This window comes from Ruditapes philippinarum, unplaced genomic scaffold, assembly GCF_026571515.1.
Source record: "Ruditapes philippinarum isolate M1 unplaced genomic scaffold, ASM2657151v2 ctg1987_1_1_1_1, whole genome shotgun sequence".
NCBI classification, from domain to species: Eukaryota; Metazoa; Mollusca; class Bivalvia; order Venerida; family Veneridae; genus Ruditapes; species Ruditapes philippinarum.
Genome location: NW_026862637.1, coordinates 165,852 through 186,220, shown reverse-complemented (window position 1 = coordinate 186,220; position 20,369 = coordinate 165,852). Strand labels below are relative to the sequence as shown.

General features: G+C 34.7%; 1 protein-coding gene across 3 annotated transcripts; it reads left to right on the top strand.

Annotated features, from left to right (window-relative positions):
* Positions 1-1,957: 1,957 nt before the first annotated feature.
* LOC132719677 (uncharacterized) lies at positions 1,958-13,634 on the top strand. Of its 3 annotated transcripts, none has more exons than XM_060703491.1 (9): positions 1,958-2,141; positions 2,755-2,825; positions 4,125-4,246; positions 5,050-5,173; positions 6,318-6,437; positions 6,707-6,859; positions 9,303-9,455; positions 10,450-10,626; positions 12,438-13,633. In XM_060703491.1, exons 1-9 carry the CDS (start codon positions 2,033-2,035, stop codon positions 13,557-13,559), a joined length of 2,151 nt encoding a protein of 716 aa, XP_060559474.1. In that variant the 5' UTR covers positions 1,958-2,032; the 3' UTR covers positions 13,560-13,633. The 3 variants fall into 3 exon arrangements, with proteins under 3 accessions (XP_060559474.1, XP_060559473.1, XP_060559475.1); XM_060703490.1 differs by having other exon boundaries at positions 10,450-10,638; XM_060703492.1 differs by lacking the exon at positions 10,450-10,626 and having other exon boundaries at positions 12,438-13,634.
* The last annotated feature ends 6,735 nt before the right edge of the window (positions 13,635-20,369 follow it).

Below are 20,369 nucleotides of genomic sequence, written 5' to 3'. Positions count from 1 at the left end.
CTCCCGGACTTCAAAGTTGCCCTGGACAGTTTATAAACTGACGGTGAAATTTCTCGCGCCACCACAGTCACTGGACAAGCTTATCGGCGTGATAAGAATTAAAGTAAATTGCATAAATCCCTACATAGAAAGTACCGTCTTTTTGTGAAATCACTGTCTGGTGCTGCAAAGGTGCGCATTTTGCGTCAGATGAGCGCCTTTTCATATCAGTTTTAGTAAGATGGTTGCATCAAACTTAAGAAAACATATTCTATGTTATACATTTATTGACTTGTGAGCCATTGAATATGATGTGATATTCACTGGCAGATAACATACTGACCGAGGCGATATTCGAGGTCAATATGTTTCTGCCGATGAATATCACATCATAGAAACTTAATGGCTCACTAGTGAATAATTATTATATGAAAAAGAATTTAAAAAAGTACAGCCTTCTGGTTCGGAAAATACGCACATAAACAAGATGACGTCAGGCGTTCAATGACTACACGAACGTTGAGCAAATAGAGGATATTGAATGAGTGTAAGTCCAATACTGAATTTATTGCACGAGTTATTATTATTATTACACTTTATTTCCCATTTTCATAGATTTTAACATAATAGAAGAAAAGACATATATATATATAAATGTACAATCACAATCATTACAAGTTATACAATAATTCAACATAGCAAATATAGGTCATGGTGTGAACATAGGTTAAGCACATAAATTTATATGCATCATAATATAATTATACATATTTACATTTGTAACAAAAGATGCTGTGAGATATATATATATTTATATATATCATTTATTGTCTAGAATTCCGTTTAAAATTAGTGCTTTAACGAAACGAAAACAAAAACACTAAAAAATGGATTAACATCTAGGTACGCTTTTTGTTTGATATGACACAATTTGTGAAATATATTTCAGTTAGTTTCTCTGACAGTAATCTTTTTGCCTACAACAAGTTTTATATAAGCAAACGACTGGAATAAAAAAGGAGTGGTACTCGTTTGGGTTTATTGCACATGTGTTTGAAAGAAGAGATCCCATCATAGCGTCAAGTTTTAAAGGATTTGAAAGATTATGTATGTCTTGTATAATATTGATATTTACAATGGAATTGAGTTGATCAAAAAAGTGTGATCTTTCATTGTTGTTAGATGGACATTCTAACATATTTTAAACATTATGCGAGCCTCTGGCGAGCATTATTTTATTTTATTCAACGAGTGCAATAAATTCAGTAATGAACTTACACGAATTTAATATTCTTTTAATCACATACCCAAAATAAAGACCGTTGTAAGTGAAATAAAAGTAATTTTTCATTGACGCGCCATTAGTATAACGCGCGTCTTTACACTATGTTTGTATTATAACGATAATGACGTCACGTCAAAATAATAAACGGCCGTACAATACCATATTAACGGAGTCGCAAAATCGGCACGGGTGTGTGATGAACGTTTATACTTACTGTTTACTATTAATAATCATAGTAAAGTAATGAGAGATATGTCTTATATAGAAAAAGCAACAATTATTTTTATGCGCACGCGTAATTAACAGTCATTGAAAAATTCAATTAAGCCGGAAAATATGATACAACACCCACTGAATATGATATTATAATTTGTTCTGAAACATTGATTACTGCTTGGAACAATAATATTGCAGCTATATTTAGATCATATAATAAAAGGAAATAAAGTATAAAAAAATCAGGCACCCCTTTTATTCAGAGAATCATATTTTTAATCACTTGAAAATAGCATGTAAAAAGTATTGAACGGGTACATTTCATTTAAATAGATTCGAACCCACGACCCTCGGATTAGAAGTCCGGTAAGCTATCCCTTCATCACTCTTCCTCCTCTTACTAAGTAATCAATTATAAAAGCACGTATTATTTAAAGTCATTAAGAAACGCGCCATTTTCTGAAACGTTATACGTAAACACAATAAAAGATGACGTCACGTAGATAAACGTTGGGTATAATAAAACTTTAGAAAAAAAAATCATCCCCTAAAATGGGGACTGTTCGGCCGCACCAGCCAGTGACCCCAGCAAACAATCTATACCTTGCTCGGAGATGGGATCATGAGATCTACAATACGCATAGAAAGAAAGTCGCTGCAGGTTAGTTCATTTGAAACGTTTTTTAAAAATCTAAACATGATGTAAATCTATATTATCACTAGTATGTTACAATTTCCTTCACAGCTTTTGTTCGTGTTCATACATTGGTTATTGTTATTTATTTTAGTCCGAATTCAGGATTTAAATTCTGTAGATGAAATTCTTTCTTTCACGTCTTTTCAAATGCAATAAAAGTGATACAAATAGTATATCCATGTATCTTCAATACTTAATTTATTTAGCTCGTTGAATTAGAACATATTATGCTCTCCAGAGGCTGACATCATATAATTTAATTCAACTTGTTCAATATTGAACCAACACATTCAATACCCTGTATATACACTCAATATTTACTACTTAAACACGGTATATAATTTATATTATGCCGGTGCTAGGGAGCGTAAGGGATGTTGACTTTATCGTTATCCCTCATGTACAGACTCAATCAAACAGAGTCTGCAATTTGCATGTAATTTTGTTGTGATAAATGCTTCCGAGGGCTCACACTTTATCCAGATTTTTATATATTGATGTATGTAAACTCAATATTTATTACTTAAACTTATGATATATGGTAATTCTGTATGTTTTATGTATTGATGTTTTTCAGCTACGACAACGATTGTCAATGACCCTCCTCGTTTACATATGCATCTCCACATTAAACTCAAGAAGTTACAAGTAAATATAGTTTAAGTTACTCATAAGTTTGTTCGCTTTTTCTGTTGTTGATTTTAACGTCGATGTTGACACATTTGAGCTGCGCCATGACAAAACCAACATAATATTAATGGGTTCGCTATCAGTTTCTTTACTTATAATAGGTTTGTAAGCGAACAGCATGGATCCTGATCAGACTGCGCGGATGCGCAGGCTGGTCTGGATCCATGCTGGTCGCAAACGCACTATGTTGATTTTGTCGTGACGCAGCTCATTTGTTGTCGGTAATATCTCGGCGGCCAAACCATCTAATCGGCTTTCCTGATAACTAACCAGTAATAACCAATTCTCAAGTGACGGACTACTATTAATCCCTTATAATTGCATACATATAATAGTAATTATAGCAAGTATCATAAACTGGATGGCGTCGTAAAATCATTTTTTCCGCTCAATGTCACAGGCACGAGTATCGGACCTGGGAAGAAAAAATATGACCAGATTGAAAAAAAAACCTGTGTTCATCTTAAAAGTGTCAAAAAAACCAAAAAAATGTAAATAATGACCCCCTTTAAAAATATGCTATAAGTTAAGAGAAGGCCGGAAACTACAGATTCGAGCCTACGAGCAAGGGATTCATTTCCCGGGCCGTTGTGTAAACAATTGGCCAGACAATTAAAAAAAGCTTTTATCACTATTTCACGTTTGTATTATTAAGCTTCAAAATGAGACCGACCCCAAGTCTCTAGCCCTTCCCGTTCATGAAATATCTATCAGGAAACGAGCAGTCTGATCAGGATCCATGCTGTTCGCTATCAGTTTCTCTACTTGCTATAGCGTTTGTAAGCGAACAGCATGGATCCTGATCAGACTGCGCGGATGCGCAGGCTGGTCTGGATCCATGTTGGTCGCAAACCCATTATGTTGGTTTTGTCGTGACGTGGCTCATATCATTTTTTTTCCGTTCTGTACAAAGGACAAACATATGTTTTATAATAATGAAATTGTGGATTTAGAACCTTTCAGATGCTTTTCACTTGAAGTAAATACATTGTAAGTCGAACGTGAAATCAGTACTGATAAAGATAAACAGTGGTATATTAACACTCTTACAACTGTACTATAAATGCCAAAACGCAAGGAGAGCAAACGATGGCACAGCCAATGAGTACAACTTGCCAACTGTTTTGGGACTTCAAAAAAAAAAAACGAAAAAAAAAAACTTCTGTATTACCATTTTATAAGCTTATGACGCTTATTGGACCTTTAAAGGTCAATATTAGAATAAAAAATTGTCAAATAGATAGCTTTTTATCTCAGTTTGAAGCTGAACGGCTCGCAACAATAGAACGAGACAACAGAATATTGATGGAGAAAATAGCACACATCATGAGATCAGGGGGCGCGGTCGACCATAAGAAAGACGATTATTATCTGAAAAGGTAGGCCTATAACTGAACAAAGATAAGTTTTGTCAAAATAAAAGAAAATCCCCAGCACTATTTGATGTATAAAATCTTACTACCATATCCAAAGACACATTATGTAACCCCCCGTAGGGCTGACGGGGTTGTCGCGCCGATAAGCTACTTGTGAAACCGACTATGTAAAAATACAACCCAAAGATTGGATAAAAGAAGGGCGCATTTTTAGAACTGTTTGAACTTGAAAAAAAATGTATTTACTGTTTGTACTTTGATTTCATTTTGCTATTTTTCAATCGGAACTTTTCGGCACTTTCCAATGACTTTTTTATGTGCATAATTATAAAGCCCCATTTTACGAGACAACAGTTTAACAACAGTCTAACGAGAAAGACTATTGGTAAATAGCTGAAGTATCTGGCGTGGCGCGTCTCGAACACGCAACCCATGGGTTGGTTGTCCGACAAACAGGGTCACCACTAGCACACTGCGCCTCTTCAATGATATCATAATTTAATACTGGTACGAGGTCCCAACTGATAAATTTATATTATACATACTAGTGTACAACCCCATATTTTAGTTAATTTAATTAAATTAATTCACTGCAAAGCTCCTTTTCTTGGCTGATTGCCTCTATCGTCAGTTTTGACGTGTTCGGTATGATAATCGGAAAATGCCGAATGCTTACAGCTACGGCTCGTAAAATTACGTAGATTACCGAATTCTTTAAAAGTGGAGACAACACCATTATTATCAAGGGCAATAATTCCAGCAAAATCGGCAGCATTCTTTAGAATATTCATCTTTTTAATTTTCAGTTTAAACAAGCTAAAGAGGCAGCGAGAACTTGTGAGAATTACACACGAAAATCTCGCTATTTTAAAACGTCTCGCAACAAAAGATCCTCATTACAACTACAAAAAATGGAATTTGCAATGGCAGGTAACTGTTTTAAGATTGCTTTTAAGCTAATTCTTAGACCCATTAAGGAAGTCTTACTGTAATGCTTTCCCGCCAAAAAATTCTAACATCGTACAATATCGTAGCAAATCGATCATTTCCGGAACGTTTTTTTTTTCTCGAAATTCCTATACGAAACGATTAAAAATTATTGAATACCGAAAAATATCAAAAAAAAAAAAAAAAAAAAAAAAAAAAAAAAAAAAAAAACGTTTCGGAAATGACCGATTTATTACGATATTGGCCAATGTTAGAAATATTCTGGCGGGAAAGCTTTACAACATAACTAGGACTGATGATTAATTAATGGCAGGACTATAGATTGTCCCATCCATGAACGTTTGCCGGGTAACAATATCATTTCTTCCTGTCATATGATATTAAAAAAACAAAGGCTTCAAGATTATAATTTTTTCAAGAGTTCAATCTCAAATCTCATGATTTTCATTGGTCAGTGTACATTTTATTGTAATTTATGACCAATCAAATTCCTGAAATCTTAGTTTGTGCCGCGTGAGTTTATGTGGTTCATTTGAATATTTTTAGTTATATGTTTCAAGGTAAGAATATCATTTTATTACGTTCTATTGTATTTAATAGCTAAGATAAAACAGAAAAGAAAAATGGCCGCCAGACACAAGTTGAGTTTAGGGGCGGAGAAATGTGCTTTTTAAAGTATTTCTTTGAATAAACAGGCCCCTTTTTACAAAAATCGCCATTCAATAGTTTAAATTGACTGTTTTCATGACTGTTTTCATGATTTACATGATAAAACTGCCTGATAAATGAGTAAGCATTCATCCAATGAAATGCCAGACGTTTACAATGTCTAATTTAATATTGAGAACAGCATGCTACTATCTTATGATCCAAATCAGCCTCGCCACACAATCCTTTAGACTGTCCAATGATCAATAAATCGAAAGCTGCCATTTTTGTTGTCACGTGTTGTCACGTGACCGGCCACCATATTGGTTCTGACTGAAATTAAAATTGCCAATAGAACAGACGAGAACATACGAGAATACAAGAAAAATATTGAATATAATTATAAAAAAGCTACACGTATGAGACGCACATGTAAATTTTTAGTATTGTCCCATTTTTCAAACGTATTTTTTTTCAGGTGAATCAACAATATTTAATGAATATTTCAAAGTTTTCACACCCCTGGCGGCAAGAACAAAGTCCCTATCAACTTAAGGCTGAAAGACAGGATATGGCTAACAAGTATATAAGCAAAAAGGTAACATTGTCAACGGGACATTTAAAATCGTCCGGTTTTCAGATGATTCTGGTTTTCAGAGGGTCCGGTTTTCAGAGGTTTTACTGTCGTCTTTTCTCGATCTTCCGAAAATTGATTTACATTTGGTTTAGTCTTTATTCATGTGAGCGACTAAGAACCGTCATGATCCTCTTGGTTTTTTATTGAATTTTTATTTAGACGTAAAATTACCTTGGAATTACCGCCAATTACGTATAACTAAATATTATTGACTTACATTGTAATTCTAGGTCCAGTGCTTTAAAAACACCGTTTCTCGTAGTGTTGGTGGGACACCTCAACCAGTTATAAAACCAAAACGCAATGCCGTTAGCGCTTTTGAGAGGAGAGCCACGACAGATGCAAACGCAAAGGATAAAGCCACAACTGCAAAAACAAAAAAGGTAACCATGCCAACGTTTTTACGAATATTCACGAACGTGAAACCTTAAACTAAAGACAGAAAATCAGATAAATATAGATATGAAACATTGACTGGAATGTACAACGTCGAAACACCGCTCAGTAGGAGCACATTTGTCTCGGAGCACATTTGTCTTACGTAAGACCAATGCGGTCGAATTTGTCCCACATGAGACAAATGGGACCTCAAATGTCTACCCCCAAAAAATCATTTGTGTGACAAATGTGCTTCGATCAAGTTTTTTAAGGGACAAGAAGGCACATTTGTCTCATGTTTATTTGTCACATTATTCCCACGGCAGAAATTCTTTTTTAGAATCGAGCCATTGTGCCTGAGAAATGCTTTCATTTGTATTCCTTAAAAGTTTGTATTTTTGGAATACTTTTATAGCTCAAAAAAGTTACTCATTGGCTAATTACCTAAAGCATTTTTCGTCTGCTGCTTTTTTGCAGTTGTTACAGTTGAAGTGATTTAGAATTTTGTATTGAAGTCAAAATACTACATTGTTTACATTTTGCTACTTTTATTACGCATTATTTCACATTTATCGCGAATTCCTTTAGATTACAAGCATCTAACTTCCTCAGAAATTATTATTTAAATATTAATAAATTCATACTTGCTCTATCTAAAGAAGTAAAAATGTATTCATTTCTGAAATCTCGTGGTACAGGTTACTTCGACATTGCGAGATCTCGTGTAACAATATCGTGCCTCGCCTCGTGTCTCATCGGAATGTCGCGTCTCGCACGATTCTGAGTGGTCCGATATTCCATAATTATGGCATTACCCGAATTATTTTAGGAACTCATGCATACATGTTGTAAGTGCTTTTTCAATGGCGGATCTGAAAGCCGCAATTCTTGGAAAATGACGATTTTTACATACATATATTTCTGATAAAAACAAAATACGTGTGTAATGGTCTTCTTATTTTCTTCCATAGACCATTTAAGGGCCTCCGTGGCCGATTGATTAAAAAAAACACTTGTCCCTAACCGCTGTAGGTTCGACATATACACGGGGCATCGAACTATTCATCGAACTTTGCGGGGATCCCGGTCAGTGTCCAAATGCTGAATACATATCTGCGTGCGCACGTCATAGCTATCGCGTGCGCACGTTATAAATAAGAAAATTGTATGTCCCCTTTATGCCGCCGTAGATACTACCCTTGTTTTTGCTAAGAATATTTCTAGTGCCATAAATCATTTATAAAACTTTAAGCATTGAAAATAAACGTATCACAATTGATAACGATAACAATAGACTTGCTGCATATGTGTACTGCACTTGTAGAAATTTTCATTGTGACGTGCAGAACAGGTATATTCTTTAATTTAATATATGACTCCTATGCAGAGGCAGGAAGTTTTTGACTGACCGGAAGTGACACCTAAAAACGGTTTAATAAATACAGAAAACACAGAACAATGACTGGTTGCCAGGATACGGACGGGCATAATTATTACCTTTTAAGATTTTTATGGAAAAATGTGAGACACATGTGCTTCGAGTGTCCTTTCTATTGTGTGTCGAACACATCTGTCTCATTTCCAGTTTGTCGCAAATATGCATGTTTACGAACACATCGGTCACACTTCGTGAGACAAAAGTGCTCCGGGACAAATGTGCTCCTACACCGCTCATTAAGTGTGTACTGACGTTAGTGAACATGGGGGCAGACTAAATGCTAAGTTTTTTTCTACAATGTCTTCACAGGATATTATTAAAAAAAAATTAATTTTGTTCTTATTGGGCTATCCGAATTGTTTGAACCTTGTTTTGTTTTGGGGTTTTTCTATACTTTGTACCGAGAGGAACCTTGAATCAGTTAGTAATAGACCATCTACGTATGTTGTTTTTTTTTTTGCACGAGTAATTTTTGGTATATGAGTGTTTTTCACATAATTTTATAGCAAAATAAGGCATATTTTGAAGAAAGTTACAAGCGTTAGTAATGGATCATCTACATATGTTTTTAACTTTTGGTGAACTATCAAAAATCATTTCCAGTACTAACAAAGATGATTGTCACTTTTATAAGTTTGTCTACAGAACTATGTACATACATGCTATTTGTATGTTTAGTTAAACTCTCTTTTAAATAATGGTAATTTTTATCTATGAATGGTAGCTTCTTCAACAAATAATTTGTTTATGTAACATGTATATTTAATTGATTGGCTAATACATTCCCGGTTGATAGTGCCGCTAGGATATATAGCATTACTATAGTCCTTTTCTTGATCTTCCGAAAATTGATTTACGTTTTGGTTTGTCCTTCATTCATGTGAGCGACTAAGAGCCGGCATGACCCTCTTGTTGTTTTATTGAATATTAAAATAGACGTAAAAATACCTTAGAATTACGTATAACTAAATATTATTGAAATAGATTACTTCTAAAATTGTAACATATAGGTCGAGGGCTCTAAAAACACCGGTTCTCGTAGTGTTAGTGGGACACCACAACCAGTGATAAAACCAAAACGCAGTGTCGTTAGCGCTGCTGAGAGGAAAACCACGACAGGTTCAAACGCAAAAGATAAAGCTACAACTGCAAAAACAAAAAAGGTAACCATGCCAACGTTTTTACGAATATTTACGAATGTGAAACCTTACAAACCGGCTAAGTTAAGAGATAAATATTGGCTAGCGGAAAAATATATGTAAAGGTACGACGAAACACCACCCATTAAATTTGTGCTAGTGAAGATGAGGCAAACTAAATCGTTTCCTCCCCTGATTTTGAAATATGCAGACTCCCCCTCCCTCATTTTTTTTATATAAGTTATCGTTTTTGTTTTGACTTAATCTAATAATATTCCTTAATGAATATTATCTAAAGAATGTGCTTTATATAGAGGATATTGAATGAGTGTAGTTTAATACTAAATTTATTGAACGAGTTGAATAAAATCATATTATGCGAGCCTCTGGCGAGCATAATATTGTTTTACTCAACGAGTTCAATAAATTTAGTATTGAATCTGCACGAATATAATATTCTATTTATCACATATATAAAATAAGAACAGTAAACTGTTAAAATGAGTATTTTTTCAATGACGCGTCTATAGTGTAACGCTAACATTAGCGCGCTTTAATGCTATGTTTCTATATAGCGCAAATGACGTCACGTCAAAGTGTTATTACACTAGTGTAATATCGTTTTTATTACATGGCTTTATTACACTCCTGTGCCGCGGTTTATGTGATAAATTAAGTGCATTTTATGTTTAATATTTATCTGTTCATGTTGCAAAAGTGAAATAAATGTTCTGTTCTGTTAACATGAAACAATATATAATATCAAATAAATTTTAACAGCAATTTTAATCTTATCAACAAGTAAATTATTCATTGATTATTTTCAATGACTAAACACATTAAAAAATATACATTACATCTAATAAAAAATCAGAAAAATTAAATAATTCATATCAATTAATCATAAACTTACCCATTAATAATAATGTATTCATAAAAATAGCTAGAGTACCGTCAGGGAGGAAACGTGAGGTGAGGAATAGTCCGTTAAAAAATGTTTCTAACATTGTAATTCTAGGTCCAGTGCTCTAAAAACACCGTTTCTCGTAGTGTTGGTGGGTCACCACAACCAGTGATAAAACCAAAACACAATGCCGTTAGCGCTGTTGAGAGAAAATCATCGACAGGTGCAAACGAAAAAGATAAAGCTACAACTGCAAAAACACCTGACGTAACTACTCCTGCTAAAAAAGAAGTAAATCCATCAGTGAGATATCAGTTTTATATTTCACTGATATATTTTTATAAACCACCGAAATTCATAAAATGAATAGAGGATATATGTTTGTTTGTGTGTAAGATATAGAGGATATTGAATGAGTGTAGGTTCAATATTGAATTTATTGAACGAGTTGAAAAAAGTTATATTATGCGAGTCTCTTGCGGGCAAATATTAGTTTATTCAACGAGTTCAATAAATTCGGTAATGAACCTACAAGAAAATAATATCATATGTATCACAAACCCAATTAAAGTGCTAAAGAACCATTGTTTTCATTGATGCGCCTATAGTAATATGAAATTAGGCAAAGCCTATGAACGGGGAAGTCGTTAAAAATTTCTTTCATTCTTTCCGTTTTAAAATTGTCATTCGGTATTACATGCACCGCTTCCGTTTTCACTCGGAACACTCGACGTTTATTATTTATCCGAAAAGTTGAGATTTGTTCCGTATATCGGAATACTCCGCCTTTTATCATTGAGTTACATTGTAAATGGCGGCGCCCGACTTGAACTGACACTGAAAATTTCATTGATAGGTATAGGATTCTATATATTTTTTAATTGTTTTTTATTTGATTTTCTTTTAAATATACACGTGTAGTCTATAGCCGGGCAAGCCAAAGCCCGGACCCGCTTCGCGGGCCCGGTCTTTGACTTCCCCGTATAACGTAAATATTAAGCGCGTCTTTACACTCCGTTTGTATAACGCAAATGACGTCACGTCAAATTATATGCACGGCCGTACAATACCATATTTACGGTGTCGCAATATAGGCATGGGTATGTGTGATCAGAAATTTATTTCATCGAGTGAACTTTAAAAACAGTATTTTCTCGAGTGGCTACTTCACTCGTGAAACTATTGCATCTGATGTTCTCTCAGTGAAATATATTTCAATCTTATATGTAAAACAAATATTTTTTTTATTTCATGCTTTATAAGTGATTTTAAGTATTTTTTTTACTGATTTTGCCGCGTTACGTCGCGCATTGACCTCATCACATCATGGCGTCACATAATCAATTTTGAAATATAGTTCTGTTAAATTTCTCTAATTCTGATGCATTTTTAACATGATGTATGATTACATCGACATTCTTTTCCTAAAGATGTAAAATTTACGTATGACGGCATTTATTATTGCCTGCTATTCCATTTAGTTATGATATCCTTTTCATCCGAATTCAGATAAGGTCCTGCAACATTGAAAATTATAGTTTATAAATTTCACTAGTGTTTTATCAGAACATAATCATCTGATATATTACGGGGAAGTCAAAGAAAATGAAATAAAAAACAATTAAAAAATATATAGAATTCTATACCTATCAATGAAATTTTCAGTGTCAGTTCTAGTCGGGCGCCGCCATTTACAATGTTACGCAATGATAATAGGCGGGGTATTCCGATAACGGCACAAATCTCAACTTTTCGGATAAATCATAATCGTCGAGTGTTCCGAGTAAAAACGGAAGCGGTGTATATAATACCGAATGACACTTTTAAAACGGAAAGAATGAAAGGAATTTTTAACGACTTCCCTTGCCTAATTTCATATTACAGTAAAACACTGAAAACATGAAATAAGTAACATTACTGTCGTCTTTTCTTGATCTTCCGAAATTTGATTTACTTTTTGGTTTGGTCTTTATTCATGTGAACGACTAAGAGCTGTCATAAACCTCTTGGCTTTTTATTGAATATTTATAAAGACGTAAAAATACATTGTATAAAATATGTATAACTAAATATCATTGAAATAGGTAACATTGTAATTCTAGGTCCAGGGCTCTAAAAACACCGGTTCTCGTAGTGTTGGTGGGACACCACAACCAGTAAAAAAATCAAAACACAATGTCGTTAGCGCTGTTGAGAGAAAAGCATCGACAGGTGCAAAAGCAAAGGCTAAAGCTACATCTGCAAAAACACCTGACGTCACTGCTACTGCTAAAACAAAAGAAAATCCAACAGTCGATATCACAGTAACCCCTGCAGCTGAAACAGAAGTAAATCCAACAGTCGACCCTGCAGCTGAAACAGAAGTAAATCCAACAGTCGATATCACAGTAACACCTGCAGCTAAAACAGAAGTAACTCCAATTGTTGATGTCACAAAAACCCCTGCAGCTGAAACAGAAGTAACTCCAAGTGTTGATGTCACAAAAACCCCTGCAGCTAAAACAGAAGTAACTCCAAGTGTTGATGTCACAAAAACCCCTGCAGCTAAAACAGAAGTAACTCCAAGTGTTGATGTCACAAAAACCCCTGCAGCTAAAACAGAAGTAACTCCAATTGTTGATGTCACAAAAACCCCTGCAGCTAAAACAGAAGTAACTCCAAGTGTTGATGTCACAAAAACCCCTGCAGCTGAAACAGAAGTAACTCCAATTGTTGATGTCACAAAAACCCCTGCAGCTAAAACAGAAGTAACTCCAAGTGTTGATGTCACAAAAACCCCTGCAGCTGAAACAGAAGTAACTCCAAGTGTTGATGTCACAAAAACCCCTGGAGCTAAAACAGAAGTAAATCCAACAGTCGATATCACAGTAACCCCTGCAGCTAAAACAAAAGTAAATCTAACAATCGACCCTGCAGCTGAAACAGAAGTAAATCCAACAGTCGATGTCACAGTAACCCCTGCAGCTGAAACAGAAGTAACTCCAATTGTTGATGTCACAAAAACCCCTGCAGCAGAAACAGAAGTTTCTCCAACAGTTGACTCTGCAGCTGAAACAGAAGTAAATCCAACAGTCGACCTTGCAGCTGAAACAGAAGTAAATCCAACAGTCGACCCTTTGATTGAATCAATAGACGATCTATTTGTCGATATCGCAATTACCTTTCAAGCTGGAGTTGAAGTAACATCGGCACCTGACGAACCGAAGAGTAATGTTGATTCATAGCACTACAGCTAATTTCGTATAAATATTTTTTTAAGTACTTTTCTTTTACAATTATATTTTTAGAAACAGTATTCTTCAGTTAACCATTAAAACAGCTGAAAATGAATGTTCTTTGGCTTTATTTTACTTCAGTTTACGGACCTTGAAATTCCTACCTAGGAATATAACTTGCTGCTTTTTAAATAAACGATGTTTGACATATTTTGAAATATTTTATCAAAATTATTCGGAGAGAAACAGTACAAGGAGGAAATATGAGCCGCGTCATGACAAAACCAACATAATGGGTTTGCGACCAGCATGGATCCAGACCAGCCTGCGCATCCGCGCAGTCTGATCAGGATCCATGTTATAGGGTCTGTAAGCGAACAGCATGGATCCTGATCAGGCTGGTGGTCTGGATCCATGCTGGTCGCAAACCCATTATATTGATTTTGTCGTGACGCGGCTCATATGTAAAACATGTAGTACTAGTCTACTTTTAATAAAAATAAATGCACATTTGACCTTTAAATAGATTTTAAGTCAAAAACCTAAAATCATATATTTGGAAATTCTTGCTTTACTTAAAATAGGAAAGTCTGCACAAGATTATAAAGAATTATGCTCAAGAGTTAAATTGAAAATCGAATTTTACCACGATTTTTTTAGCCAAGTTTGAGTGAAAAGTGTTGTATAGAGGATATTGAATGAGTGTAAGTTCAATACTGAATTTATTGCACGAGTTGAATAAAATTATATTATGCGAGCCTGTGGCGAGCATAATATTATTTTATTCAACGAGTGCAATAAATAAGTAATGAACTTACATGAATTTAATATTCTATTTATCACATACCCAAAATAAGACCCCTCGTACAAATCAGATAGCCTCGTATTTTCATGCTCTTTCTATTACATATATTTCATATTTTTTAAAAATAAAATAGAGGATATTGAATGAGTGTAGTTTAATACCAAATTTATTGAACGAGTTGAACAAAATCATATTATGCGAGCCTCTGGCGAGCACAATATTGTTTTATTCAACGAGTTCAATAAATTTAGTATTGAATTTACACGAATATAATATTCTATTTATTACATATATAAAATAAGAACAGTAAACTGTTAAAATGAGTAATTTTTCAATGACGCGCCAATAGTGTAACGCTAACATTACTGCGCTTTAAAATAACGCTATGTTTCTATATAGTGCAAATGACGTCACGTCAAAGTGTTAGTACACAAGTGTAATATAGTTAAGAAATAACATCGGCCTGAGAGGTGTATTTATCCTGTCACTTGTATCAATTTCGGCCCGATAACAACAAGGGGAGGAATCACGCCGTTCGTTACCCAAACAAACAAGATGGCGGATGCACCCAAAAAGTAGGTTTTTCCCTTTTTTCTCTGAAATTCGTGATGTTCTTGTGTAAAGGTACATATAACAACCTTCTCCACAATTTTCCTGGCACACAGAAATTTATTTCATGAAGTTTTCGTCCCGTACTACTTCCTGAAATGCGCGTCACCAGATTCGAAGCGAGAGAATTTTCCACCGGTTTGGATCGTGGTAACGTACGGCTTCTTCACTAAAATTCACTGTTTTGTTTACATATATGTATATTAACTGAAATCACTGACATTAAAAAGTTGTAATATGTTGGCATCTAAGCATTCATGCCCATTCTGGCTAGAATAACCGCTGAAATATTAAAATCGGGGCATTTTCCGGAAATGATAACGTATGGCGCACAAAATATCAATGATAACGTTCGGCGCAGTTTTGTCTGCTTAATTGATTTTCTATATATTAAGAGAAAAGTTATGTTACCAGTTACCAGACATAAGAGGATGTGTAGATCCAAATAAAGAAACTGAATATTATTTAGTGTTTGCATAATATCTGTCATGTGTTTTTGTATCGGATAGAAATATCCGATCCAAGGGCTCTTTCGCATTGGGCTGTAACGAGTCTTGCTAACTTAAGCCCTTGTGCAGGTGCCAGTGGGATGGATATTAAAATCCGATAGGTAATCACGAGTGATATGTTTTCTTGCATATCGTACTCGAATATAGAGCAACTTTTCCACCTTTGGTGATCTTAAAGTTTCGCCAAAAGTGAAACTTGATCCCAAATTTCAAATATCTATGTATATGTTAGTGCTCATCCGTACTGTTCTATAGAAATTATAGATTTTACGGGAGCGATAGCGATAGAAGGATGTTTTAATTTCTGTAGAACAGCTACGGATGAATACTAACATACTTAGCGTCAAGCTTTTTTGGCACCTTAAAACGTCACTATGCTGTTCTATGAATTATTATGAAAATGAGACATCGAATATGAACGGAATTCGATAAAGTATCGTCTTTTGTTCTTCAATGAAAATTAACGCACAGATTTTCTTTTAGAAATACAGCGCTTTCATTGGGTGAGAAATAAATTTGGACACTACATAAACTTCTATTTTTCATAGTGCTTCATAGAAATGTGTTCGTAAAATAGACAAGTATAGTGACGAAAGAAAGTAAATATTAATGAAGCCAAATAAAGTTTGACACTAAGTATGTTAGTATTCATCCGTAGCTGTTCTACGGAAATAAGAAACATTCTCCGGCCGCTATCGCTCCTGTCAAAGTTTCTAAATTCTGTAGAGCAACACAGATGAACACTAACTGATTACTACGCTACTATGATAATATTGTTTACGAAGTATATGTTACTAACATATACTTCGTAAACACTATTATCATAGTAGCGTAGTAATTTTTACAGCTTTTCTTTCATAAAGATAATGACGTCATCTGAGCGCATTCATGAGCGGTCTAGCTCTAATGATTTCAGACGGGTTCTCGGACATGGATAAAACATCGAAATCCAAATCCGATTTGAAACTTTATCATGGTCGGTAAAATGTTCACCGCAAATTTCAATGACACTCTTTATTGCTGATACCTGCAATACTATTTTGTAAGAGATTGATTGTTTTTGTTGGGGCGTTTGCGAGAAAAAAAAGCAAAATTCGATAGGCAAATTTATGAATTGGATGTAATTGTTTTGATCAAATCATTTATAATAAAAAACTGTACGGATATGTCGTGCAAATATATCTGACGTCATTGTGGCACAACGTCACGCTAAATAGAAAACGTTTCGTCAAATAAACTGGAAATTTCTTATTAAATAAATTTATTGAACTTTTTCGCAAAACATTATTTTCTAACTAATTCAATAAATTCAATATAGAACCTATACTCATTCATTATTCTCTCTTATGAATTTTCTTTTAATGAGCGACCAGATTGTATAAACACAGGCTCATCTCCTCTGGGTGTAAGCTAGTCGCAATCACTTTTCGTTTGTTTATGTTTGACGTGGTTCAAATACTAAGATTTTCTTATCAGTAATTTGTTAAAGTAATTTTGGAATAGAAAATATATCAAGTCTTCCGTACCATTTTAACATTTTTGCTCTGGTGAATGCATTTCTTCTTTCTGGTAAGGGGATAAGACCATAATTATCGCACAACACTGGCGAAATTTAATGTGAAGACAACATTACACTAATGTTTCCTAAATGTGGAGGCTTTTCTTTCCATTCTGCATTTTATACAAAAATATTCTCAAACTATAAACGTGTGTTTTACTTGGTATATTTACAACGAATATCTATTATGCCACCAGCTAGAAAGATATTGATACCCGATGGTGCAGCATTGTTCAATAATTTATTTCTGAAATGACAAACTTTTTGTTTCAAATATCTATCATTTCCTACATACAAATAATTTATTATCAGCTGACTGGACAAATAGAAATCCACCAAGTAGAAAAATGCGCCGAACGTTATCATTGATATTTTATACGCCATACGTTATCATTTCCGGAAAATGCCCCGATATTAATATTTACACAAGTAAATCTAGCCAAAATGGGCATGAATGATTACTTGACAACATATTACAAATTTTTAAAGTCAGTGGTTTCAGTTAATATACATATATGTAAAGAAACAGCGAATTTGAGTGAAGAAGCCGTACGTTACCACGATCAAACCGGTGGAAAATTCTCTCGCTTCGAATCTGGTGACGCGCATTTCAGAAGAAGTACGGGACGAAACTTCATGAAATAAATTTCTGTGTGCCAGGAAAATTATGTATAAGGTTGTTATATGTACCCTTTACACAAGAACATCATGAATTTCAGAGAAAAAAGGGAAAAACCTACTTTTTGGGTGCATCCGCCATCTTGTTTGTTTGGGTAACGAACGGCGTGATTCCTCCCCGTGAACAAGGTGCCGTATATTTTTACTGATCTACGGCACTTGATCACGTGGTATGCATGTTTGCCGGACTACTTTTCAAGAAAAAATATAAAAACTGTCGTGTAGAATAACGAATTTTGGAAACGTTGATAAAACTTTGTTTGTTTATTTTATTTCACTCTATAATTTTTCAAGCGAAATAAAAATTATTAAAAGTGAAATAAATGTAAAACTTAACTCGTTTGCGACATTAAAATAGCGTACTTGATTTGATTGTTTTGCACGTGCTGTTTGGCGCTACATTGTGACGTCATGTAAACAATACTTTTTAAACGTCTGTGCAGCGTTAACGACTGAATAAAAGATATTGGTGTTCGAATTCATTTTCTTAGTTAGACCATTTTCTTTTATTCTAGATAGTTTTCACAACAAAATTCGACAAAAAAACTGTTTTTATTTATCACATTTTTCAAACAAAATGGCGCCCGCAATGTGAAAATACACAGGGAGATAATAAGAACGGCGAGTGCATTGTTGTAGAGTAATGCACGCTTAAGGCCTTCTTTGTTTATATAGAAACATTTCCGATAGTGTGATTAAAGGTAGTTTGCCTAATAAAATTCTTTAAAAAAACGGTGACAGGATAAATAGAATAATAGATTGGTGCCGTGGATGGAGAAAGTTTATCTGGCTCTGCTCCGGAATTTATTGGATTCGCCTTCGGCTCACCCAATAAATTCGTCCGCCACGGCACCAACCTATTATTCTCTATATCGACTATTCTAACACGACCCTCATTATACATGTGACGTAACCACTATAAAATCCGACGCGCTGACAATAAGTACGGAAACAAGTCAGGCGCAAGTTTGCTTAATATCAGGTACGGCAGCATTTATTTGTTGACGTCGTGTTAGAATCGAAATTATATATCCAAATCAGTAATTTTATCGCTGGATAACATCACTGTTTGTCGTTCGGATGCGCATTATTATATCACTCGGGCTACGAGTTATTGAGCGATAAGATATATTATTTCTTAATTTAACATCGGTTTGGAGTTTTTATGCACGAAGGCCGTAGGCCTGAGTGGTTAATTTTTTCGCATCAAAACGACAAAACCGGTGTTAAATAGCCGATATACACATCTCAGGCCGATGTTATTTCGATTCTAACACGATAAAATAAGGAAGATCACTTATTTTTCAAGCGGAAATAACTTCCGGTGCCGATTTTCGTATAACGCTGTTCGATTTTCGCACCCTACTGTTGCGAAGATATAAAAATTATTAAACAAAAGAAATAATAAGAAAAAACGGTATTTTATCAAGTTTTCAACAATAAAAACTTACGTCGTATTGTGTTTTACATCAGTGCCGCGTTTATCATACGTCATCGCGCACCTGCTGAATGCTCCCACTTGGACCATTTTTTCGTCGACTCGAAGGTAAAATACAATTTTATTATAAGAAAACATAAGAGTATTAAAAAATCATGTAAGGCACCAAAGAAGGGCTATATAGTACTTGAGATAATTGTAAAAAAAGTATATTCGTGAAATATGGTATATATTTTCACTCAAGATCGCTAGCCGCACGGGTTCAAACCCCGTCAGGGACAAGTCGTTGTTTCCTTGAGCAAGAAACTTTACACTCATTGCTCAGTACTGGTTGGTTCCAGGAACAGATTCGAAAGTGTGTCTTTAAGCTAATATAGCTTCCTACACAATCGAACTAAAATAAATTCTGTATAAATCAAGCTATTCAAGTTAACAAATATCAGCATATGCAAAATTGCTTGGAATCGCCGTTCAGCCGGGTATTACGTATATTGTTTGCCCCGCAGAGGCCTACACACTGGTCATGAAAATAGTATTTCAATTCTGACGGTAATCCGAACAAAAAGAAAATGGCGTAGGTGCCCCTTTTAAGGCAGCACACCACACTAAATGAAGCCACAGCTTCGAATGGCCAGGGAGGATTTCATGGATATAGTGACTATTGTGGATTTAAATGACTGGTTGTCTTTAAAATGCATTTTCAGCATGAAATGTTTTTGTGACATGTAATATAATCATTGACAAATTCGAAAACATGGTTATAAATCACATGCTGATAATTATAGATGTCAGGGCCGCCATTGTTTGTAAACATTGCTTTTAAACAGCATGCTCGGTGAAAACAAGTAATTTTACAGGGGGGGGGGGGGTACAACTTTCAGCAATAGTAAAAAAATCTACAAGGCCAAGCATCTATTTCTGTGTGATATTTTGCATGTATAGGGAGTTGCTAAAGCAGTGACAAAGTTTCTGTAGCCCGTATATTTGCAGGTATTTTTTGCCGGGACGAAAAATGTTGTTTTGGGTCTCGAACCACTATAGATTTTTGGCTTTTACGGAATGAATTGGATTTTTTTTTTAACTGCCTGACTGTTGCACATGGGATGATTTCATTACAGATTTGCAATGTTATGACATATATGTTCTTAACAAAATGTGTTTTCTTTTTCCAGGTTGTGTAGTTTGGGATCAGATTTATCAGACATATTGCTTGTAGGACATT

Coding starts and splice junctions, on each gene's coding strand:
- LOC132719677 (XM_060703490.1), top strand. CDS start 2,033: ATGGGGACTGTTCGGCCGCACCAGCCAGTGACCCCAGCAAACAATCTA. Junction 5,174..6,317: donor AATGGAATTTGCAATGGCAG/GTAACTGTTTTA, acceptor ATTTTTTTTCAG/GTGAATCAACAATATTTAAT. Junction 9,456..10,449: donor CAACTGCAAAAACAAAAAAG/GTAACCATGCCA, acceptor TTGTAATTCTAG/GTCCAGTGCTCTAAAAACAC.